Here is a 25,735-nt window from a genome sequence, read left to right as displayed (position 1 = left end):
GGAATAGCCCTCCCAATGCAGAAAAGAAACAGGTCAGTGTACCAAGTCTGTTGGCAGCGTCGACTCAGTACACTAACCTGCTTCTCATAAACCAGTAATGGCTCAAACTGCTACGCACTGGAGGTGCGATTCCCATCCCCAGAGGTCACAGAGCCACACTTGTCTTTGCTAGTCCTTTGTCTGTTCTCCCCCTACTAATACCCAGTTCAAGTCCAACTTCCTATGTCCAGCTCTTGCAAAAAAAAAATAAATTAAAAAAATTAAAAAAGGTCACCCAAGGTCACGTCTCATAGTATCCGTTTCCAGATATCAATCACCATCTCCCAGCCCCAAGCACAGCACCCTCACCCCACCCCACCCCTCCAGCCCTGACCAACAGCTCCGAGCTGCATGTGCCACACACTCACCACACCCCCCCAGCCCCGACCCTGCTCTCCCCCCCCCGGCCCCCTGACCTGCTCATGCCCTGCTCTCCCTGCGCGTATCTCTGCAGGCGCACGAGCTCCGGCTGCAGCAGCAGGTCCAGCACGTAGAACACAAAGGCCACCTCCTCCGCGCCGGGGACGTGCCACTGGATCTGCAGGTTCCACAGGTCTCCGGGTCGACCCCAGTCCTGCACAGGAGGAACCAGGACATCAGCGCGGGTCAGAGCACACAGAGCTCAGAGAGCGGAAGTCCAAACACAGGGAGTGCAGCAGACCAGCTAACAGTGAACAGGTCAAGTTGGGAACAGACAAGCTGCCAGGTCACTAGGATTAGTAAAATTTCATTCACAGCCTATAAATGGAAAATTTAACTATGACTTTGTCCCGAGCAATTACTTAGTGCACAATAATCGGCAAATGGGTTTTAATACTGTACGTTTTTTTAAATAACGTCCTCTAATTGTGTCATCCAGAAAGAGCTCCCATTGACAAGCACTTCTTAGTTTCTAGGGGGAGGGCCAAATCTGACAGGCGACAGCGGATGAAGGTGAACCAGGGTCAACAAGTGCAGGGTGGTTTACTCAGGCCACACAAGCACTGGTTAATGGCTCATGATGTGGGTGTCTGCCCTGACATCAGATGACTGAGGTTTCACAATTTAAACCCAGTCAAGCCAAACAGCTGTGAGAGGACGTCCGCTTCCTCTCTTTCTGGCAATCCACATTACAGATACAAGCTGGGGTAACGACCTTGCGAGAGATAAACATCTGATGTGTGCACTTCGCAAACACAACAGTGGCTGGTTTCTAAAGAAGGCTTCACACAGAGTTTCCTGGCACAACGCGACCAGCTCTGAGAGGCCTGGCATATCGATGAGATCATCATACTATATATGAGCAAGCCAGCATAGCAATAGCATGGCTATGCTGAAGGATGCGAACGCTTTCTGCTTTGGGTCGGTAATGAGGCCTGCACTGGCGTCTGGCCTGGCCCACGCCGTGTATTTCAGACCATGTTGTTTACCTGTCATCAACCGCAACCTAAACACAAACCCCCACACAGCGCAGACCACTCAAACATTGTAGGCAGCCACCACCAGCTTGGGGCGTGGTTATGCGAGTTATCTTCCCCAGTAATCCTGCCCCTCCACCCCTCCCCACACAAACACACCCTTCCTCCTGGAGCAGACATAATAGGATCAGGGCATGGTGGGGCTCAGGGCAGGGCAGGGCAGGAAAGGGCAAGGCTGGGAAAGGGGCAGGTGTTGTGTAACCTGAGCTGAACCACGGCTTACCAGCTGAGCCGTATCTTCTTGACATACTTTTTGTGTTTCGTCCAGACAGATATTCACGTGAATGTATTTTAACAGAGAAGAGGGGAATGCTAAATGATATACACCTGAAAATGCACACCACCATTCAGCTAAAAGGCGCAGACATTTCTCATATACTACTTACTTTTAAGTAGCCAAGAGAGTCACAAACTACAGTTGTTCAGCAGAAGCTCTTACTAAGAGCAACTTACATATTTTCAGTAACATCCTCTGTTGTCCAAATCAGAGGTCTCAACTAGAATCCCGCCGAATAACTCTGGGTGAAACCCAAGTTCTGGAGGCGGAGTTCAGGCATTTGGTTGGGCAGGTTCTGTGCTTGGGGCAGTACCTTAATGGGCAGATAGTCCTGCAGGGGGCGCTGGAAGCCCCCGGGCACGCTGCAGTACTCGGTGGGGTAGGTGAGGGCAGTGGAGCGCAGGACGTGGTGCAGCAGGTTGCAGGCCAGGCTGTAGCCCTGTTTGCACTTCAGATGCAGAGTCAGCTGGAGGATCTGCACCAGCTGCGTGCGGTACGGCAACAGCTTGTCTCCGTCCACACGGGTCACCTGGGGGGGGGGCACACAAACATAGCAGAGACAGAGAGACACAGAGGAAGGTGGGGGGTACAAAAACACAGGTGAGACAGATCGTTCTTCCTCAAAGTATTCAAAGAGCAACCTGCAGTCAATGATTACTACCCTCCAAGACTTGGCCTCTACAGGGCTGATCAACATAACTTTCCACGTACAGTAAAGCTTCTGCTGCTAATTTATCATTGCATGACAATTGTGATTATTTTAACAATTGTTTAATCTTTAGGGGAAAGCAGGCTATTGTATTCCCTCATATCAGGCTCACAATTCACTGCAAGACTCTTCATACAGCACAACAGTGCTAGTGAATTGGTGCGAAACATGCTGGCACTGCAGTGCTCCAGAGAATACCATCCCTGAACTTTGACCTCACCTCTGACAATAGCTGTAGGTTCCACAGTAGCTCCTTGTCCAGCTCTTCCTCGTTCATCACCTCCTCATCTGTGGGAACACGGACAGACACACTCAGCACCCACGGGAATGCAGCCAGTTGGGACAGCAACGGAATCACATAGAAAAACAGACACACACAAACAAGACACACCCTGGCAGGCCAGTGCATGCACACAGACACACATGGAAACGCACACACTTCTCTGAGGAGCTGAAAAGGCCACTTACTGACGGTGATCTGGGTTATGGCGTGGCAACAGTGTGGCACAAAAAGCTTGAGAGACTCTGCCGGGTGACACTATAAGAGAAACAGAGTGAGACAAAGATGCAGAGGGAGCAGTTTGTATGGATAATACGAACTGTGAGTGAGCCCGTGGACCGTTCAGAGTGTGAGTGAGTCAGTGGATCTGCAGAGTGAGTGAGTCAGTGGATCTGCAGAGCATGACTGAGTCCATTGACCTACAGAGCAGGAACAGTCATGTGGATCTACTGAATGTGAGTCAGTCCATTGATCTACAGAGTGTGAGTGAATCCATGGATCTACAGAGCAGAAGCAGGACTATGGACCTACAGAGTGTAAGTGGGTCTAGAGGAACACTCACCTTGGCAGCAGCTCTGCACATGTCAGCCACCATCCTCCCGGCCACGCGAGTCTCGAAGATGTTGGTTGTGGCAAAGTTGAAGACTTTCTCCAGAGCCACCTGAGAAAAACACACATGCACACACAGAGAGAACAGTTAAGACTACAGAATCACAGTGGAATATAATATCACACAAGGAATATGAACGCAAATGTGTCCAGGAAATGCTGTGTAAAGCTACTAGTCCAATTGTATGATTGTGCGTCTTGTGTGTTTGACCCTGGAGGTGGCCCATGGAGTGTGTGTAGGACCTTGAAGATGTCCATGGAGCACTGTGTGAGGATGGTGCTGAAGGTGGAGGACAGTCCCAGCTCCACCAGGCTCTCCAGGTGGGTCATCTTCTCCGTCTCCATCTCCTCACGGGTCTGCTCTAGCGTGCTGCTGTCGATTAGCGCAAAGCACCTGCACAGACACAGCAAAAGTTATTCACACGCGCGTGCACACGCACGCACGCACGCACGCACGCACGCACGCACGCACGCACGCACGCACGCACACAGAGCTCCTAACTAGAACATTCTCTCGCCAAGCCCCCTTCCAGCCCCCACCTGTCCATGAACTGCAGAACAAAGTCTTCAAACTCCGCGGAGGCAGAACACAGCTCCCGCTCCACCTGAGAGACAGAGACAGAGAGCCAATAAGACATAACTGGGTCTGTGCAGACAGATGGTCTGGTGACATGGTGACAAGCTCTCTGCAGGCGAGTTGCCAAGACAGGTGAGGGGAGCTCACTTCCGTCAGGTCGTCTCTTTCGTGAACGGCGGACGAACAGTCGACCAAAGGCACCAGAGTCGAAAATGTAGCGATGAACTGGAATGTGATCTGCGGGACAGAGGGAAAAATGAAACGGGGAAAAAAGTAAATAAATGAACACAAACCTTTCAATCAGTCAAATCACTGTGAGAGCTGAGTGCCTTCTGTGAGATCATTTGTACTCTTAGTTTCTACCTGCATGTATAAAACTTATACACAAAGATGTTATTCTTCACAAAGCCCCCTGTGTACTCTTCTGAAATGTTAAGGATGTTGTATCTTTCCTGAGCGGAGCAGATTATCTGCTCCACGGCCTTGACTGGTTTCTGTCCTGTGTGGGTCTAAGGAAGCACACAGGCCAGGCCATAGATATGGTTTCACCTGGCTCAAGTTTAAAAGAATGTTTTTTGTCATTGTGTGCCATTTTTAATTAACTGCTAACCACAGAATATTTCAAAACACAATTATAATTTTTCTTTACTTCCTAGAAATGACGTATGCGCCTATTTGAGAGTTGCACACCTTATCACTGCGTAAAACCTGTGATGTACACTACTGAAAGATGGAATTGCTCTGACTTCTCTATGCGAGTTGTTGGATGACTTTTCCCCTGAGAGCTTTCAAAATAAACACGGAACTGTCTCACTGCACTCTGACTCTGTTTCATCACTGAAGTTTCTTTCTAGAAGGTGAGATTCCACGACATCACCAATGCACAGTGTGGTCAAATCAGGTAACTGAAGAAATAAAACCAGACCAGGGTGTTATATTTGAAAACAGCTGGGGGATCTAAACCCAGATCATACTGAGTAAATGCGCAATTAACACAGACGTTCTAAGAGCCCCATCCTGCAGTAGCTGAGTTTTCTAGCAACAGAAACTATAATACAGCAGTAATACTGAAGGGGAGGAACAGAAGGACTAAAGAAGAGCCTGGAAGCTACCCACCATGCACTTGCTGAAGTCGTTGGGGTCGACGCCCGGCAGGGCCCTCATGAGGAGGGGCAGCATATGCGTGGGGCCCTCTGGGAAGCGGTGTCCCCCGGAGACCAGGCTGCGCGCCACGCCAATCATGCAGCTGAGTGTGGCCGTCAGCTGGTGCGGCTCCGTCAGCGTCTCCATGGCAGGGTACGTCCTGCAGGGGGCAGCAGAGAGAACGCGGAGGATTAGCTCCAAATGGTCTGTCTTTTAATGTGTAATAATTTGCTTTGCGCCAGGACTCTGACTGACCACATCTAGTGTCAAAGAGAGTCCTGTAAGTCAATTAAGATCCCTGTGGAATAAAACCACATGTTGCTTCAGCTGGGTGTGGTGTAATAACACAAGTACACACACACACCCACGCACATACACATTTTCCCACCTAGACATACCAAACATTTGCCAATCTGATTATTCCATTACAGACCCATATCAACTTATATTTTGCTTCTAAATGTAAGACAGCAAAATTACTTTGAAGATAGACTTGTGGGGAGAGAGTATTTTTGCAGCTTCGTTCTAGATGGAGGAATTGATCTTTGAGTTGGACTGCTAGGTTTCAAATCCAGGCTGTTATACCATTATTGTAAAATACGCTCATATAAAAAAAAGGATAAAAAAAAGGACTAGCATTATACTATCCATTCTGAAAGCTCAGAGTTGGCACAGGAAGTACACATGTGCTTGGATGGGTGAGCGCACACTTTCAACCCAAGCCAACCTACTTCCACACAAACACGACCACCAACAGATTTAAGGTCAAAAATGACTTCCTCTGTATTTTTCCACATTTAGTGTGAGAGCTCATCAAACCATTTCATAAACTTGTCAACCTCTGAGCTGTACAAAGCCAGGCCTGAACTGACACACAGCAGACCAAAAATAGCGCTGCCGTCTGAGAATTTTGTGATATAATTATCGGGGTCGCTGCTTGTGCAATCGTTCGTACACAGCGTAAACAGGGCGGTTGCACTTACACAACCCCGGGGCGCAGCGGTGCTCATGGTTCTGGGGGTCAGAGAGGTCTCAGCAGCTGAGGTACCGAACACGAAAAGCGTGACGCCACTCGACGGTGTGGTGGTTCACAGTCATCCGTTACCCCTTACTCAGAACCACTTGTGACTGTCGTAAGCAGACCTAAAATTAATGACCATTAACCTTGCGAATGTTTTAGGGCTGTCTAAAGGTTTTGCAATGAAGTGCATTACTGTATGGAGCTGGAAGGGGTCGAGAGAATTCTGAACATTGGAGTGCAAATAACCCACTGTGCGATTTTCTTGCCATTTTATAACTATCATTGTCAGTGCTACTCGTCTGTGAGCGTTTTCTTTTGGACACGGTTTCTTGGGGACTGGGGTAATAAATGCTTTATCCCCCCCCCCCCCCCCCTCCCCCCACAATCGGCACAGCATCTATAGACATTTGAAAAAGTGGGAAGCAAGCAGGTGAGAACACTTCAGCAAACGATTTCAGAGTGTGGAGATTCCATGAGGGTTAGAAGCCTTGTCCTTCTTGGCCCCTTTGTTTATAAAAATCAGTGACTGCTTTTGATTCAATTTCTGGCTTACAAATATGCCCTGGTACTTTTTTCCCCCAGACATTTAACCACTTTCCATGACTTTTCCATGACTTTCCAAAACAAAAAATATTTCAGTTTTTTTCACCCAGTACCACATGAACCCTGTTTTATGGGTGAGTCATGGTTGCGTTACGGTCGGCGCGGCCTCCGCGGGACGCCTGACTCACTTCTCCAGCACCGGGGGGATGACGAGCTCGGGCCTCATCAGCGCCAGGTTCTGCAGGGCCTGGGCGGCGTCCAGGCTGCCCGTCTTGCTGAACATGGCCAGGAGCACCGGCTGCTTCATGCTCTCCACGAAGTCGGTGATGTCCTGCTCCGTCAGCTTGTGGCTGTCCGGCACGGGGGTCAGCCACGTGGGCTTGCGGAAGCGCTCGCGGTGCAGCCGCCGCACCACGCTGGCCGGGAGGCGTTGCAGCAGCTTCATCAGCTTCATCTGGACACACAGACACACAGGAGACATGAATTCCTACGGTTAGATGCATCGACACATTCATTTGGACAGGGCAGGATCAACACACACAAATACTGATACTGCAAAATGCGTCGCGCTTCATATGGACATGCAGACAGAGGGACAGACAATGGTAATAAACATGTACAATAAACATCATAAGCTTCATCTGAACACATGCAGACAGACAGAGACACAACGGGGGAGGACAGCAGTCCAGTGCACTCTGTCTTCGCCAACACACTGGCAGACATCGGAGGAGTTGTTGGCACAAAAACCAGGACAAGAGTACCTATTCAAGTCACCTGACCCAACCAGGACACAACACAGCTAATCTGGGGACTAAATACAGCAGCTAAAGACCCAGGCATCTACCGCAGGGCAGTGTAAAAATGATTGAGGGAAAAGGAAGGCATTTGGCAAACACTCATGTTAGCCTGAGTTTAATGGAATTCAGCATTGTGCTGCCTAACTGTCATGAATACTACTGTAAACTCGACACAACGAGACAATTATTTACACACTGTTTACAATATAAGCTGGGCACTAACAGAGTCCACACAGTAACACCAGAACAAGTACCATGCACGCTTCCGCATAAAGCCATGTTTTGTAGACAACTCCTAGGGTCCGGTTAGAATCATGGGAAGGTAAGACAGATACATTGATGAGACAGTGAACAGCACACTGCGCTAAAAGGGAAGCCAGAGGTATTCTGTGAGGCGTTGTTCTGAGGGAGAAGGCTAATGACGCAGCGGTTCCTGGAAAAGCATGGCGTGTGCCGTAAATTGCTGCGGGACCTTTTATAGCGTGGCAGCTCTCTTCTGAACCCTGAACCATATACAAACCCTGGCCGAGGGGAAAAACGCACCCCCCCCTCCCCCAACCGCCAAGAAAAGCTCCCCGGCATGCGACAGGCAAGGGTACTAAATTATCTCTCCCCACTTTCAACATAGCAATAGCTGAGGGAGCAGCGATGTATCTTTAACATAAGGTAAGCCACGCTATAAATAATGGATAAACTAAAATCTTCTGGAGATGATAAATGTCTGTCGGCAGCGCCGCCTCTATTACAGTGCTACTGAAAAGCCTCCCTTTTTCAGCTACTGCCAAGCCTCTGTGTCTTGTTCTTCTCTCTTCCTTTTGCAGCAACATCTGTTCTGCCTTCTGGCTTGCTTTTAGTTTTGAGATGGGTTTGGTAGTTTAATTAAAAGAACTATCCAAAAAAAAAATCTGACCAAAGCGAAGTTTCATTTTGTTCTAAATGCAGTTGTTGTATTGCATTGAATGCACTCTTTGTCCTCCCTTTTTAATGTCAGCTGTTGAACTTCCCAAAAATAGTGGCAGACAGCAGATATTAAAACTCATATCACTATCTAAGACATTCCGTGTAACTGGATCATCCGGATGGACACTCCCACACAGGTTCCGCAGCCTCCCTATCGGAGCAAACCCGCAGGAAAAGGCAAGCAGGAAGTGACTCACCAGCCAGCGGCCGTGATTGGAGGGGTGGAAGAATGAAGTGATGCTGTTGAAGAGTCCGCTCAGCTGTTTCTGCGCTTGCTTGCTCGGCCCCCCCTGTCAGAAACACACAAGTCAGCATAGACTCTTTTGTGCTGAAACACGCCAGAACTTGGTAATACCAAATATTTGTCAGTTATTCTTGCATGTATAGTTTCCTGTGTCCATGACAGATCACTTTTTCATGGTTTCATTTTCACATACGTATGAACCTTTTTCACAGAAAATACATTGTTAAACTTAATTTCTAATTAGATAGACACATCATATTAAAATAAATTAGTTTCTCAGAGAGAAGCAAAGACGACACTTAATTTGTTTCACTGTGTATCTGTACCAAGTGTGTGTGTACAACTACATACCCTCCACACTACTGAGCAAGGCTATCCCATGGAGGCAAAACATTGTGACGGTGAAACAGTGCTTCAGCTGGGTTTGACAGACCAGAACAGCCCTGTGGCAATTCCTATACATGAAGGCGCTGGGTCATACCGACCTCCACGTGCTAGAGTGCCGCGTCGTGTTGACCTCTGTACACAACAGCGCCAAGTTGCATCGACCGCTGCCACTCACCAGCAAGGACGACACCCAGATGACGATGTGGCCGATGTCGTAGGCGTTCGTCAGGTACCTGGGGACCAGCATCTGACTGGTTCCTACGGGGAGATTCAAGCTCCGCAGGATCCTAGTGAATATCTGAAATTCCCAACAAAGTTAAAAAAAAGCTATTTGACATGTTACATTCCTCCTTCTATCTATCAACACTGCGCAGCTCTGTCATTGCCATCCTCTAGGTTTTATCCTTTTATTATGAATGGATTTCCATTAAAAATGCCTTTGTGTCTTCTTGTCACTTGTTTGGGTGTGCTGACACCTCAGTCAGCCAGCAGTGATGAAACAGTTATTCACTTGTTATGTTATATATTAAACAACGTAAAAACATGGGCATTCTCCCGGTTTTTGCTGGAATTCTACTGAGAACCACTAACTGATATTAGAACTTATCTGTGTTAATCTGTATGCTCATTCCTTTAATCATTCATCGTTTCATTCACGCTCCCAAACAGGACAGGGAAATAGAACAGCGTGTGACACGAGCGTGCAGACAGACAGTAGATCACAACTGACAGCAGGCCAGTCCGGCATGGCGTCAGCCGCCCCGCCATAGGATATGAGAGGTCAGAGGTCGGGATTCCAGAGCGCAGCTAAACAGACAAGCCTCACACACGAATGCACGCGAGGGATCCAATCATAGCTACAGCTCTGGTAGAGGGAGAGCCTGGAAAAGGCCAAAGGTCACAAACAGCACCCCCACCCACCTTGGGAATATAAGGGTCCCAGTCGATGTAGCCGATGTTGTCATTGGCTAGGCGGGCAAACAGGTTCACTAGATGCTGAGGCCACAAAAGAAATATTTGCATGTTAAGCATTTTTTAACCATACCACCATTACATTAATCATCTTCTATCTATAGCTGCTCATTGGAGCACAGTATTTATTACGCACATCTCTAACAGCTTTTCACAGACACTTTGAATGCTAGGTCCTAATGTGAGAGGTCAAACCTATGAATCAAGCATTTCAATGCATAAACAAATACAAATTCTAGTAGCTGGGAGCATTAATTAATTGAAGTGATTCTTCCTTCTAACACAGTGTAGCGTGAATGCAGACTCACCACTTCCCAACCTGGGAGGTTCTGGACTGAAACCCACAGGTCTATGAGCTCATTGAACCAGAGCCTGGAAAGCACAGAACACTCACTATTACACACTGACAGTAAACAATCACAGACAAGCCACACGTAGCCTCTCTTCCTAAGGCTGGTGAATGCATGACAGTCCAGCATGGACATGACCATTAACTTGAAGCGAGGTGGCAGGGTGGTAAAAGTTAGGAAGAAGGATTCAAATAAAGAAGCTAGCGTGAACCACTGTGTACAGGACAGTTTACTTGAAGCTACTCCATTGTTGTCTACAGTAGAGGGTGCTTACTTGAAAGTGTGGTGATGTAGCTTTGGGCACAGTGTGGGGTGTTACCTCTGGAGGTAATGTAGGGTGTTGCTCTGAGCACAGTGACATGGTGTGGCAGGCATAAGTACTCACTTGAAGCCCTGGTGTGGTGTGGTTCTGGGGGCAGTATGGGGTGTTAACTCTGGGGTAATGTAGTAAGTAGTTCTGGGTGCAGCAGTGTGCTGTGGCCAGCATGAGTACTCACTTGAAACCCATGTGGTGAAGCTCAGGTGGCAAAGTGGTGGGCAGAAAGAGCTCAAAGTAGCTGATGGCCCTCTGCATGGTGACGTCAAAGGGACAGAGAAGCGGCCGCCATTCCTCTAGCATCTCCTGAGTGGCGGATGGTGGGAAATACCTGGGATGGCACAGGGAACACATGCAGGGCTTACCCACCAGGAAGAACGCACCCAGCTTCAGCAGCAGCTGGCTACAATCACATAAGAGCTCCTATTACAGTGTTACACAATGCTGATGGTTCTTTCTTCCTTCTGCTACGAAAACACATGACTTCAGCTGTTTGTTTTTGGCAGAGAACTCAATGATAAACGGTTCACAGTTCTCACTGAGTCAGAATGCCACAATGTGTATGCTTTTAAGCAAGTGGTAAGCAGCTGACTGGGAGCCCACAAAAACAAGGCCAGCACAGGCGAGTGGGGTTATATCTGAGCAGCGCGCCTTAGCATGCCAGGGCCCTGCGAATCCCTGCCAAAAGTCACCAGACGGACGGGTCGCCTGGCCAATCGGGGCTGCCCGTCTCCGACAAGGACCGGTGGAGCAGTGATGAACACCTTGTGGATTAGGACAGGGATCTGATTGACCGGATACCGGGCAGCGTTCTCTCCGCTGTAATCCCAGATCAGCGCAGGAGATCTTTTTTACACAGCGCACACATGCAGCGCGGCGCGGCGCAGCACACCACACCTCAGTCTTTTTTCGGCCGGGCCTGAGGCGGTCACCCCATTCTGCTCATTCTGCTCATTCGCGCTTTCCCTGATTGCACTTGAACATGGCAGGACGGGACGGGACCTTGACAGCAGAGCTGCCTGGCCCAGCAACGCACCCCCCCCCACCCCCACCAACCCCGCCTCCCCCCCCTCGCAGATCTTTTTTCGGCTGCCTCTCCACGGCGCTGCTAGTTAAGACTTCCTGACAGCCGTTCAGCTGAGTGCTGACCCCCCAAATCGCTTTCTCCCAGTAACAGGAACCTCTCACACGGGCCAGATTTAGCAGAGAGTTTAATAGGATTACAGGCAGCGGGCAGGGACTGTGGAGCAGTAAGAGGCCACTGTGCCCTGTGGCTGAGACAACACGCTTGGTCACTGCAGCTCTGCGTGCTGATTGTGATGACTTTGCCCAGAGGAGGCTGCAAGTCATTGCCTTGCGGTGCAAATGAGCCACCTTCTTGGGGCACCCTCGGTTTGAACTGGTAGCTCAGGAGGCGAGTCCTGAAGTGGCACCCACTTTACACCATCCAGGTAATCACGATTCTGAGACAATGCCCAGATTAAACGCTGATCAACAGAAAAGTAGTGTCCTCACAGACACATTTAGGCCACGCATCACTACTGTCTGGGATGTGGGGGAAAAAAACACTTCCATACACCATGTCTACATTAGGGATCATTCACAGTAATCTCTCACCTCATTAGACTGCTTTCAGTTGGGTCATCTGATCTTCATTAAATGAATAATCTACCTATTAACTGGTTTATATTTAATTTATATCATACAGATTTCTTTGTACAGTATAGCACTACATGATGCAACTTTTGCATGCTGGGTTACTGGGTTGTTGAATATGAGCATGTTCTTAAAGGAGTACTAAATGCTTCACTCATGCCATCCTCATGAAAAACCACATTAATCATATCTCCACGGTTTATTTTAGCTTTAGACTTTATTTAAAAGTAAATGAAAAGGCCAGCCTGTATATACTTACGGCCTGCAGCTCTTCACCAGAGTCTTCAGCACGTTCTCAACCGAGCTGGAGGGAGACAGAGCGACAGAAGGAGAAAGAGAAAGAGAGAGAGACAATTTAGACACCATCACTTCCAAACTAAGGAAGGACAAAACAAGTGATTGTTAATCAATGAGTGCAATGACCACGCTGATGCAATTAGACAGTCTGACCACGTGCACTGCCAAACCCCACTCTTCTTGCCTCATTATGGCACGGACTAATCCATTAAATCCACCGACAGAACAGGCACACCGGCAAAATGAGCCAAGAGGCAGCCTGATGGTTCAGTTGATTCACTGGCTCTCTCAGTCGGACTGTTTTACGAGCTGAGAATTAAACGGGCATAGCTTTTTGTAATGGAGTTAAAAATGACAGTGTGCCTGTTCCATTCACGTGTAACTGAGGGACGACAAACTGCCTTGAGAACCACTTCTTCCCGTCAGTGCCCTCCTGGTAGGGGTATATCATGTTCAAATATATAGGCTCATTCAGATCCAAATTTTACATACTACACACCTCATCCACTAGTGAGCATTCAGAGGAACTTTACTGTAAACTGACTGTGAGGTCAATCAACTCCTTAACCAGCCTGATTCAATAAACTGAATGGATCCTGTTATTCATGGGTAAAATGTGTCAGACACATCACTTTATCTACGGCCCACATTGCTGCACTGTGCGCCTTTGTAGACATATAGGGTGTGTTAAACGGCAGGCTTCGCCAAACACCACACACTGTTACGGCCCTGATTGACCCGGAACACTCTGCACCAGGCTGGGCTCCTCCAATTTCTTCTCAATGGAATAACCCGCCACAGATTTAAGAGGGTGCTGCCCAGTGCTATCTTCGGCTCTCTCACAATTTTGAATTTTTTTTTACATTTTTTTTTGTCGCCATCAACAGAGGAACTACCCTATAAACATTAGCGAGCTAACGTTTAGGAAAGGAAATGAATAGCGAGAGAGAGAGAGAGACTCCAAAATAAACAGCTTATTTGAGTTCCCTACTTACAAATACATGATGATGCATTACACTCCAGGGATGGAAAACCCAATTTGGCCTGGTCACAATGTTGATGAAACAGAAGTCTGACATTATGTCTGCACTCTGTGTTCAGGGGAACATGTTGCACAGAAGCGGGGAGTACTTCGCAGATGGCTGAACGTGACACACTGTAACCTTTCGGGGACGTGACCTTCGTGGGACGTCGAGGGAAGCACCTTTCGTCAGCGTGCCGTTTCTCCTCTCTTCCTCATTCCGCTCCTGCTCTGAGGGCCCCGCCCCACCATGCCAAACCAAGCCACACCCCTCCCCCCCCCCCCCCCCCCCGCGTCCCACAGACACGTGCGTGCCCGCCCACACGCTCGCATGCCCGCCAGTGAGCTAAGTGGGCTTCAGCAGTATGCTGGGTCAAACTAAAATAGAGGCGTTGACACCCGAAACTATGCAGCCTCCAGACTGAGAGACCTTTAAAACTGAAACTGTGGAGACTCCGCATTAACACTACCAGCCGCTGCTCGGGGAACCCGGCGCAAGGGAGTTCTCATTAAAGACCGTGTGACTTCAGCAGTTTCTATACCTGAGGGACGCCAGTTGCCTAATAAGTGGGTTGGGGGAAGGGGGAGGGGCAGGGGTAAGTCAGATTAAAATGTGTTTTGAAGCAGGTATGGGCAAGGGGGCAGAGATTTCAGCCAGGCACAGTAGGGTAGACTGGGGTGCCCACAAATACTGTAAGCTGCAGTGCGACATTCTCCAATATGAGTGGGATGTTAACATACGGTTTCGTCAAAGGGATTGAGTCACACAAGCTGCGTTGGGGCAGGGAGGGGGGTAGGGAGAGCCTCCAGCGGGCTGTTGGTCCAGAGATGCATGCATTAAAAAAAAGCTACAAGTGCCTCGAAAATGAAAACAACAACCCCAAGAAAACCACAGAAGTATTGTCCTTACCACCTCTTTATAAGTTTTATCATTACTTGTTTAGAGGAACTGCGTGCCCGCTGAGAGCTGAATGTGAGAGGGGGGGAAAAAAAAGGAATAGGGAAACATTCAGCACACTACTGATCTGGGTTCAGCCAATCAAGATGAAAAGTCCACTTTGTCAATACCAAAGCTGATTCAGTGAGTGTAACTGCAGAATCATCAAGACAAACTTTTGCCATTTAAAATGATTCATAGCCTTCTCAGCAAAAGGATGTGCAGTACAGGATACTTCACAGTCTGGAAAGGGTCTTCTAAGTCAGTATAGCCTTCTATGTAATAAATTAGATAATCATAGGTGTTCATCAATGATATAACAGTTCAGTGATGGTCCAATCAGACTACAGGTGGCATATTTATTTTGCATTAAAGTTGTAAGTGATTTTACATTCATGGTCCCAATGGCTTCCTGTTACTGCTGTCTACCTGAAAGTACCTCAGATGCGAAGACAACAAAAATTAATATTAATCTTGCCATAAATGTGTCATCTAATGATAAGCATTCTGCTAAACCTTCTGACTCATGGATGTGTTCACAAATGTATGCCTGTGCAGTTCACATTAATTGGAAATAAACAAAATCTGAAACTCTAACCCACAAAAACAAAATGAACAGGCACAGCACAAAAGGCTCAAATTACTGCAAAGGGCAGAGGTGTAATCTGACTATCCCATCTCATCGTCCACTACACAAACAGAGCGCAGCTAGCAAACTGGTGAACATCTAATGACATACTGTTTCGCTTCATCAATATAGTTAGCTAAGGCACAATCTTGCAACTGATAGCTAGCTATCCCGCCCAATCGCAAAACCTTGGTAACAGTTGGCCAAACACATTTTAAGGTTGATTCACTCAACCATGAGTATAAATAGGATCCATCCCTCTCCTTTCTGCCTCTCCCTTGTCCAGAGACATGTATGATAGTACTGACCAACTGCTAACAAGCAGTAATCAGCCAGACTCCCAGTGTAAGGTTCAGTCAGGGAGGGCAGTAGGCCAGCAGGACCCTTTTCAGGTGGAGGTGTCTTCATATGAATGTCAGCAGGGCTTCTCAGTGATGCCTACACTTAAACCATGCACACGCTATAGGGTGGGCTTGAAGGTTTGCGCTTGCTTCTTCCCTTTACATTTACCTCAGTAAAGGACACGGGAGGCTCTATACTGCAGCAGTCTGCAAAAACTGTGGATATGTACTGAAACAAAACATACTCCCAAAGCACCGTATGACAGAACCTCACACTACATGACAGAGCTGAGGGACTGAGGGGGTCGTCTATGTGTGCTCTAGGGTTAGGTTAGGGGGGTGTGAAAAGACTGAAGGTATAATCAGAGAACAGATACAGTCATCTTATCACCTTATCATTCTTACCACTTAAACAGTTTGTTGAAATGTATGCCTGTGCAGTTTACATTAAAATATGGCAAGAAAGTTTTTTTTTCATATTAACAGTGAAAATAAAGTCAATGCTCAACATGCATAGAAACACATTATAAGAGAGGACAGTAGACAAGAATGCTACCATTGAAAAAGCAAGTTAAAAAACCACCAAACAACATACAAGATTGCTTCACAAATGCACATCAAAGCTAGCTACCTAGGTAACTACCCATAAATAAATAATACATGGCAGTACTGGTAATAATCTCACCTTTCATCATGTATCTTGTAAAACATATCTTTCTGGGAAGCAAATGAAGGTCTGTTTGTAGTGTACAAGTACAGATTTAGTCTGCAGCTACCAGCTGCTCATTTCATGCTATTTGTTGAATGTTTGTCACTTTAAAGGTTAAAGGAATTAACATTATATTCTGGACATTTATCTATATTTTTAGTAATCATGCCACACCTCCCTTCCACTACCCCCAAGATAATCTGGAGTGGACCTCCAGTCAACCAGAATTATTCTTTAAATTAAATTATAAAATGATTCAAAGGGTATCTACAGAAGTATATTAAAATGATTAAATAATAACTGAACTATAATATGACAGACCTGGGGAACAAAGAAGATTAACCTCATTGAGTTTGGTGTGTGTTGTAGCTTTCACATTTAAGTATCTACACTGCACACAGACACATTCAAATAATGCCAAACATGCAAAGTCATCTGTAGCAGAGAGAGAGAGACCTAGAGTCCCGAAGAACATAACATCAGCAGACTCCTGAATGGGACTGGGACATGGTTCATCACACCAACAAGTCTACCCTGGATCACATTTTTTTTTGTTTTGTTTTATCTTGCACTTACTGTGAAAAAAACGTTTAACACGCTCAAAGTTTAAGGCTTCATAGTGGCTTGTAAATGCTAACACAGAACCTGTTGTTTCCTTGTTGGTTTGAAAGTGATAATGTGCAACATTTGACACTCTCCCTCAGATGACTGATCTGTGTAGACCTTCAATCCCTTGCAGTTGACTCCAATGCTGCCCCTGTGACCATCGAGCCTCACCTCCAGACCGCCTCCTGCCCACACATTTGACCCCTAATTCCAATCCTCATTATCTTGTCAACCCCAGTGCGTTATGCGTCACCTGACCTTCCAGTACAGGACCTCACACATAGAGAAAGGGAATTGGGGACATAGGAGACAGACTTACTTGGGAAACCAGTTGAGGCCCAGGTGCTCTGTCTTAGAATAGAGGATCCTCTCCTGTAGCTCATACAGCGGCCTCCAGGGCAGCTCCAAATCTTCCCTCGAGAGCAGCTCCTTCTTTCTGTAGCGGTAGACAGGAAACAGGATTGAAGTCTTAGTGGCTAAAGCAAAAGACCAGAGGATTGCACCCAGCATCTGACCACAGCTGATGTTCCAACTAGTCAGCGTCCACTCAGGGTCATGGATGAAACGCTGGCCCTTGGGACTTTAACTAGACTTTGTGCCAATTCTGAATTAAAATGATTTATTTAATTCAGAATTGGCACAAACTCATCAGTGTACCCCCCCCCCAAAAGTTCTCCAACTCCAAAAAGACAAACAAGCTTGGTAAAAGCCCTAAGCCTGTCTGCACATGCAGGCAAAATCTGACAAACCCTGCCAATTCATTAATGTTATCCACATCATTAACACTTTGGACCAGATTGTGTACTGTACATATGAAACAGTGGCCTTTGCAGGACTGCACTGTGGTGTCCTGTATTGCACTGGGATGCCCACTGGAGCTGACTGGAGAGGACTGAGGATACGAGCTCTCAGAGGGACCCGTACTTGAGAAGGTTGATGAGGAGCCGAGCGAATCCCTGCATCATGCTGATCTCCACTTTGGGGATGGTCACTAGCTCATACAGCAGCTTGATGAAGAGCACATGGTCTTCCTTGCTGAACTTTCTTCCGTACAGTCGCATGTACCTGCAAGAAGAGAGCAGAGAGGGGGAGAGTGTGAGGTGAGAGCAGAGAGAGACCAGAGGCCAGACAGCGAGGCAAAACAAACTGCAGGAGAGTGCGGAGACAGGCTCAACCCATCCATCTAATTTAACCGCACTTTATTCGCAAATGGACTGCCACAGAGCACTTCTAAGCTTTTAAGTTAAAAGCTGGTGAGAGACATCAGATTGAACTGAAGTACGTTCAGTATATGCAGATAATCAAGGGATGATATTCAGGTCATTGTACTACAATAGTAGAGGGAGATAGGGAGGCAGGGAATTTAGAAGGAAACTGAGGGAACCAATGTCATCTGACCCCTGCAGGTTCCCTTTTGTGACCACTGAAGAAAGTGGCTTAGCCGCTTCAAAAAAAAAGCCGCCACAGAGGGTTCGGTCAGAGAGATCTGCCGTGCTTTCATGCTGTACCGGGGGGGTGGAGAGGCAAGAGCCTCAACAAACATAAGGAAACATTGGAGAATACTGAGGCATCCTCTGGGTGGGTACGTTTTACACATACAAAATCCCAGCTCTACGCGCCCTGTTACAGTGGCGTCTTTCAGCGGTGAATTCACATCCTGATGAGCTGGCGGCACAAAGCTACCATGTTGTATCGAGGAGCCGCTAACACACAGGGCTACATATTTCAGGTAGGACATGAGTGAACAACAACAGCCCAAGGCTTTCAACAATGATGGTGGTCTCCACACTGAGCGAATCTTCACCGCTTGCCACCTTGGTGTTCCTTTAAGCCCAGATAGAAAAATATTGGCTTTGAACAAACACATATCTTCTGACATGATTCAGGTTTGTCTCCTGCCCAAGGGTACAACAGCCCACCTGAAAATTGAGCCTGGAACCAGTTCCTTCACCTCTACTCCCCCCCAAAATGCAAACAGTAGTTCTACTGACGCGTGGCCGCTTGGGCAACACTAGCCGAACAGATTAGAAGGAAAGAGAATTGTGCAACCCTTTCTAAATAACTAAATTCAAAATGCTCCACAACTTTGTAGATGGAAAAAACCCAGTCAGAAGCAAAAATCAGCTCTCAGCTCCAATAAGCACACTATATACTCAAACTATATATTCAAACTAGAGAATATCATTTGTCAGAGAAATCTTTCCCTGATGACAGCAGGCTACAACTGATGTCAGAATGCAAAAATGCAAATATTTCACTGGATGCCGGTCAATTTCTCCTGTCATTTAAAACCTTAGAGAACTGAAGAACGGGCTTTTGAATGAATGCATTTATGGAAAAGGCCTTCTTTCAAACCACAGCTTCAGCTTCAGTATGTTTGTCGATGGTCAGCCCTAGGATTCACAGCCTGCACCACAGGGTTCACTGCAGGATGGACGAACGATCCAACTGCCTGCGCTTTTAACACACACAATGAAGCTCAAACACAAACAGTAAACAAGTGTGTGTGTAACTCCAACGAGGGGCAGCCGCAACGACAAACAGATCGCTGGTGATAATGACAAGAGTCAATCTTTTCAGTCTCAAAATAAGATATTTAATAAGTAAACTATAACAACAATAAAGCAATATCCAGCACAGACCACAGCAACAGCTTTTGTTTGTTATTGTGTGTTATATCTGGTATGACTTCAGCTCCTCGAAAGTTTCTCGTCCTCTCTGAGACAAGGAGCCACACAACTGAGAGGAGAATCTAGGTCAGCTCCTGAGTTCATAGTTTCCATCTCGCTGAGCCGGCAGGGATTCAGGTCCAGGGACCACAGCCAAATGGGCATTAGAGTCCCCCCCCCCCCCCCCCCCCAACCCTGCCTCAAAGTATCCTGCTCCTAACAGGGAGAACCCACAGCAGAAGGGAGGGCCAGCACTGTATGTACTCAGGTGATGCAGCCCTGACCTGCCTTATATAACAACACTCATGGCATGAATGCAGAGTTGTGGCATTGTGATAACTGCTTTCAGCAATTGCCTAGGGAATGGAATAATCACAATTCATTTCCTCTGTGGAGTGAATAGGGATACAGCGTGTACATGCTTGGGTTGATCAGGGTTTCCTGGAGCAGACACCACAGTTTCAGTTGTACAATATTTAAACTCACAGGTGTGGGGTCGTTATTTACAATAAATACCCCCGCCTAAGCTCTTGCCCCTGTAGTTCAGAATTTCCAGCCGATCAAATTGTTCATTTAGGTGGTATAATTCAAACATTAGTGTGAAAAACATGTGCACCCACACACAACAAAAAAGCCTATTCCAATGAAGAGGCCAATTTAATTTATTGTTCACAGTAAAAACAATGCAAGTACCCATCGAATAAGCACAGATCAAAGTTCACCAGTGTATCTTCTGTGGCATTTAGGACAGCTTTACAAAGTTACTTTTAATTTGATGCTTTCAGAGGCACACATCTTAAACGCACCTTACCTCTACACAGGTAAGCCATATCATTTGCTATGTAGACATGTTATAATGAACTGCTGCACAAAATTTGTCAAAGACTGACAGATGAGCCAAAGAACTACAATGTTTATCAGTGAAAACTGTCAATTACAGGACACCATGACATAAACAGGTTTCACCCCTGATTTACCCTACAATGCTTTTGAACTTGGAAATGGATACATTAGAGGACACATAATTCTCTTAAAAACCTCTCTGATCCCCCCAGTCCATAGTTAGAATGCGGTCCCCTCACTTTCATCTGACACCATTCTCGTGTAATGCCTTTTATTTCCCCCGCTTTTTTATTCAGGGCTAAAGCTAAACACCTTCAATGAATAGCTTTGACTGTTTCAGGTCTCAGAGTGCCTCCTACTCATGCGGTGAGCTGGGCTAATTGTCATGGGAACGAAAGTGTGAACTAAACAGAACTGCACTAGTGACAGTGGTATGTGGCACCACACCATATATAGAACAAAGACAACAAAAAGAACAAGTCTATCTTGCAGAATACCAGAAGTTTTGCCCCTTTCATAAAAGTTCACAAAAAAATAACATTTTAGGGTACTGCTTAGTACTATATTGTACTTGGTACAGAAAGTGTGTGTGGGTGTATTATGCACACACATATTATGTTGTGAAGACCAATGGCACATTTTTATTCTAAAACCTGAACAGGGCTACAACAGGACCAGTCCGTAAGGGAATTTACCTCAGCACTCGTCAGCCTCAGCTGGGACACCAAAAACACTATACTCCTTTTGTTACATAGCACAGTGTGGCCCTACAGTGAAAGACCACCTTCTTGAAAGTCTACCAAAATTGCTCTCTAACCATCCACAACCAGCTTGACCATGGCAGGAAAACAGACTGGGACTAAGTTTCACTTTCAAGGACATATCTTTCAAGGTCAGGGAAAAAAAAAAAAACGGTTCAGACATATCGCCTCCGGATTTCCATGTGGAATTGATATGGTTTATGGTTATCTTAAAGAGCTCCTTATGACATGTCTAGCTGGTTCTAATGTTTGGACAGATATTGAGTGTAACAATCACACAGCATAAACCACACTAACACTGACTCAAACTGAAAGTGAATCTTACTTGGTCCACAATGGTCAGCAACACACTGCTGATGCCAGACTGCCACTGGAAGAGATTTTGTCATTGTTTAACAAAAGACCCAATTCAGTGAGTTATTAAGTCCACACGCTTATTTTAAATGTGAAAAATACAATTGTGCAACATTACAGTATGAAAACTATTTAGTGGGGGGCCTCACTCAGCTGACTGACTTGACTACTGTAAACACACACATTCAAATAAGCAATCACAGGCGCAGTTGTGCAATGTTTCAGAATGTTGTTTTCACACACACCCCTTGGTTTTGCCAAGAAGAGTGTCAAACACCTTCAGTGGCTGGTAGCAACCATGTAATCTAAGCTTTATTTATGTACTTGATCTACCCATCTGTTTACCAGACCACACAGACTGTCCAGGAGCAAAAAAGCATGTGCAGTATAAGTGGTGACATTCCAGCCATGTGTTGTGCTTGGTGTTGAGCAAGCTTTGGGAAATAATATGGCTTAATTTCAAACATTTATTTGGTTAAAAATTAAAAACTACTATTTAATGGTAGCATTCTGTCCTGTAACCACTTTGGTTACAAAACCACCAGTTTTGTATCCGGTTTTGTAACCATTACTAACAAAAACTGTGAAAAGGCTGTTAAAATCATGCGGGTCAATACACAATGACCCAATTATGATCTCTTGGGCCTAGCTGGGGTGTCATGTAACCAACAAACAGGAAGCAGGGCCTCTGGAACTTGGTAGGGAACTATAGACCAACAGGAGCTTCCTCATGCAAGTCATTGGTGACTCAGCAACTTAATACTGACTCTGCACAAACATACGTCCAAATTTAATCTGCTAAGCAGACCCATACTTCCTTTTACAGCACTTTTTTCCCCAATCAATGGAACACTTTATGAAAACTAGGCTACAGGATCCATTTAGACTACTTACTTTAAATATGCAACAACATAGTGTTGCTGGGTTTAATTTATTGATATTTTAACACAGCAACACTGTGTTGTTGTGGTAATACATCTAAAAAGTAAATGGATCTCAATAACTGAAATTTGCCAATTCAAATAGAAAGCATCGCCTGTGTCTGACGCTGATACAGTGAAAAAGCGTCGTCAGTCTGCATCCGAAAATACAGGGCAATTTAATAACATGGCATAATCGCCAGGTGCAGTTTAATTAGCTAGCTGGCTGGTGTCGAGACCATGACAAGTGGAAAATTCACAGGGTGACGTTTGTATCGCGTAGCTGGGTAACTTGCACATCAAAACATGTAATTCGATCTCGACTACTTACTTACAAGTAGCAGGTTAAACTTTGCGATGATTTAGGACACAGCAGATTGCACTAATAACTATTTAGTGTTAGCTAGCTAAACGAACAGACAATTCCACTGCACCCACGCTAAGGCCGTTCTAAACATTTGTTAATGGCTAGTTGGCTAAAGTGGTTTTGGACTGTAAGTTGAAAAAAACGTGTGAATCTAAGACGAGTAAAAAAAAACTTAAATCGCTACTTGGCAAGAGAACATTTTGTCTTTTGTGTTAGCAAGCCACAGTTTTGTCACCAGTTAGGTCTTGGAACTATGCTAGCCAGTAAGCTAATGTTAGTTACCGAAACTCTAGCATTAGCTTTTTCAGGTAACAGCTAACAGTTAGCAATCGTTGCCGGAACAAAAATGCCGGAACAAAGAAGTTAAGAAAGGCATTAACTATTTCCGTTCGCCAACTCCCTTTTTTCAGCCCTGTGGTAACAAATTAAACGTTAGTTCACGATTCTTATTTAACTTACATGTCACGCCACTCAATTAGAGGTAACCTAAAACTATCTACCTAGATGCTTTTTGGTGAGTGAAGCGACTTGCTACCTAGCTTTGGACTAGTGCTTAATCGAGCCAACGTTAGCCTATACCAGACAGTCCTGGAAAGTTAACTGTGGACTCCAGCAACTATTCCAGTGAACGAGGTTATGTGATGCGTTAACTAAATGCTATCATCCTATAGAGCATTTACAGCATTCATACTAATTTTTAGCCAGCCAACTACTACTGTACTAGGCTACTGTACATGATTTTGTTACTGGCTACCTAAAGTATCATTACTGTTGTATGACAGACTGAGTCCTTCGTTCTGCCAGAGCAGACTTTCAGATACACAAAACAGTAGGCTAACGTCAGATAGTTACCGGAGCTTTTTGATTAAGTAGCCACCTAGGAAGCGTTACACGGGGAATTTCAATGTTCAAAACATAGCTATCGTTACTCTCATATCAAAGGTTCTATAACCGCCCCGGAATATCGATACTGTATAACGGCATCAAATATGGACATAATGTAGATAGATAACTAATGTTAAGGCTTCCAAATCCCAGAGGCTAGGTAAATCCCTTGGTAAAGATCTGATTTAGCTAGCTAGCTAGCTAAATAGATGGCCAGCTGTGTGCATTTATCTATGTAGGCTACCTAACTTAGCTAAGGTTAGTCATTTGTAGCCGAGTAGGAAATTCTTGTTTTCGAATATTGGGTAACGTTAGCATGCTAAGTGTTGGCAACGCAGCAGTTAGTAGCTAACAATAAAAGCTAGCTAGTAAGCTAACGTTACATCAGATACGGAATATAAGAAAGTATAGCCAGCCAACCGGCAAGCAAACTGGTGGAAAGCCTTTGTCATATTACTGACCAGTATGGTCAGCTGAATAAATCCAAGACGGATCTAAAACAAATAATACATTTCACTTAACGTTTTTTGGTCAGTTCACTGACAAGCAAGGCAGATAACGTTATAGTTATAGCCCAGGGCATAGGCGTTATTCTTGACAGCTATCAGAGGTGTTTATTTCAAGGCCTGGTCTATCCTAAACTCACCAGGCCCACTCTGATCAGCTGTGTTGCAACTCGGCGCACAGTTTTCGTAAACTGATCACAAAATACACAGCATGGCAAACAAACTGACGTATACTTACATAGAAAGTTTCCTGGTCCAAAACAGGACTCCGGGCCATAGCTCCCTAAAACGGACTGCCCGGCCCAAATTACCTTTGATTTGGCCCAAAATATCATTGGATTCTTCGTCTAATTTGCCCGCGTATGGAAGGAGTTTGTTGTAGACAATGTCTTTTTGAGGGACAAAACCTAATGCCTCAACCTCGTCTTTTTTCATATTACAGTTTCCAAACCGTTATTTCTTTTTTCTTTGTTGTCTCTAGTTTAACGTTTAGCTATTTCTCAGTCTTTGTATTCCACTCGCACAGAAGTTCGTTAAATGTTATTTAGCATAACCGACGCCGCACTGGGACATTTCGTTAATCCGTTGATGCTAGAGAGTGTGTCGGCACTTCAGATTCCAGTTTCTACTGACCTGCACTGTCACACACGTAGCTAGTTACATTCACTCATACTCAATCTCCCTGTTACTCACACATTCCCTATCTCCATACAGAGGCACGCTCAAACTCCGCCCAATCCGAAAGCCGTTCCGTCATTTCCGCCATGACTCACACTATCCCAGGTCAATTAGCGCGTATTTCTTCCTGGGGTCATTGCTTGCGGTTGATTTACAGCCAACTTGCACAGTCATACAGATATCGGAGATAGCGGCAACTTTACGGTTTCTTAAGGGTTGTGACAAAACTATTTTTTTTCTGTGCTGAGAAATTAGACGCCATTCCAATGTTATCACATTGAGTCCTTGTTATTACCTCAAACATTAAACCCACAAGAACAGATAGTGGTGTATGACATAACATTCGAATAAATGCACTTGTTGTGGAAATAAAGTCTTCTAAATTCTACACGCTATTAACTAAACAGTGTGAGGAGTGTGTCATTTTATCACATTTTTTCAAACATGGTATAAGCTTAACGAATTATACGATAAAGTCTCAATATAGGAAGTCTGAAGAAACACAAGAACTACACTTCCCACATTCTGCAACCCTGATCCACTTCAGCTTTTCTAAAAGGTTTATCCACAGCACTGACACAAACGGGATCACAACAAATCTACTTAGGACTTCTATGGGCTCTGCCCCTGTATGTCATTCCAGCAAGAAAACAGACAGGACCCTCTCCTCTCAAAACAGTGACTGTGTGCTTTCTTTATTGTAATACCGACTTTTATGAAACTGAAGCAAACTGGACACATAAAAGTGTCGGAGGGGTCATGGTTTATTGCTCCACTCATACGATGGTCCAATGCAGGCAGGGCTACACTGACAAAGAGTAAGAGCCACAATTTACTTTTGTCATTAATTATTATAAGAACTTTAAATGGTTT

The 25,735-nt window shown here is 45.7% G+C and overlaps 1 protein-coding gene across 1 annotated transcript in view; it reads right to left on the bottom strand.

Moving 5' to 3' along the window:
• The window catches only part of psme4a (proteasome activator subunit 4a), a 38,262-nt gene extending 13,357 nt beyond the window's left edge, over positions 1-24,905 (bottom strand). Inside the window, exons 1-19 of the mRNA XM_036546318.1 lie at positions 24,423-24,905; positions 17,804-17,944; positions 17,199-17,315; positions 12,600-12,644; positions 10,866-11,015; positions 10,327-10,390; positions 9,968-10,042; positions 9,222-9,344; positions 8,613-8,705; positions 6,844-7,109; positions 5,065-5,251; positions 4,096-4,185; positions 3,912-3,976; positions 3,615-3,765; positions 3,325-3,423; positions 2,951-3,020; positions 2,703-2,770; positions 2,087-2,302; positions 456-613 (exon numbers count right to left, since the gene is read on the bottom strand). Of these exons, the coding sequence (XP_036402211.1) occupies positions 456-613; positions 2,087-2,302; positions 2,703-2,770; positions 2,951-3,020; positions 3,325-3,423; positions 3,615-3,765; positions 3,912-3,976; positions 4,096-4,185; positions 5,065-5,251; positions 6,844-7,109; positions 8,613-8,705; positions 9,222-9,344; positions 9,968-10,042; positions 10,327-10,390; positions 10,866-11,015; positions 12,600-12,644; positions 17,199-17,315; positions 17,804-17,944; positions 24,423-24,619 (2,375 nt within the window). The 5' untranslated portion in view covers positions 24,620-24,905. The remainder of the gene's footprint in view (positions 1-455; positions 614-2,086; positions 2,303-2,702; positions 2,771-2,950; positions 3,021-3,324; positions 3,424-3,614; positions 3,766-3,911; positions 3,977-4,095; positions 4,186-5,064; positions 5,252-6,843; positions 7,110-8,612; positions 8,706-9,221; positions 9,345-9,967; positions 10,043-10,326; positions 10,391-10,865; positions 11,016-12,599; positions 12,645-17,198; positions 17,316-17,803; positions 17,945-24,422) is intronic.
• Between the last annotated feature and the right edge of the window lie 830 nt (positions 24,906-25,735).

Source organism: Megalops cyprinoides, chromosome 15 (genome assembly GCF_013368585.1).
Source record: "Megalops cyprinoides isolate fMegCyp1 chromosome 15, fMegCyp1.pri, whole genome shotgun sequence".
Lineage (NCBI taxonomy): Eukaryota > Metazoa > Chordata > Actinopteri > Elopiformes > Megalopidae > Megalops > Megalops cyprinoides.
The sequence above is the reverse complement of the archived record's forward strand: the minus strand, read 5'-3'. Positions and strand labels throughout refer to the sequence as shown.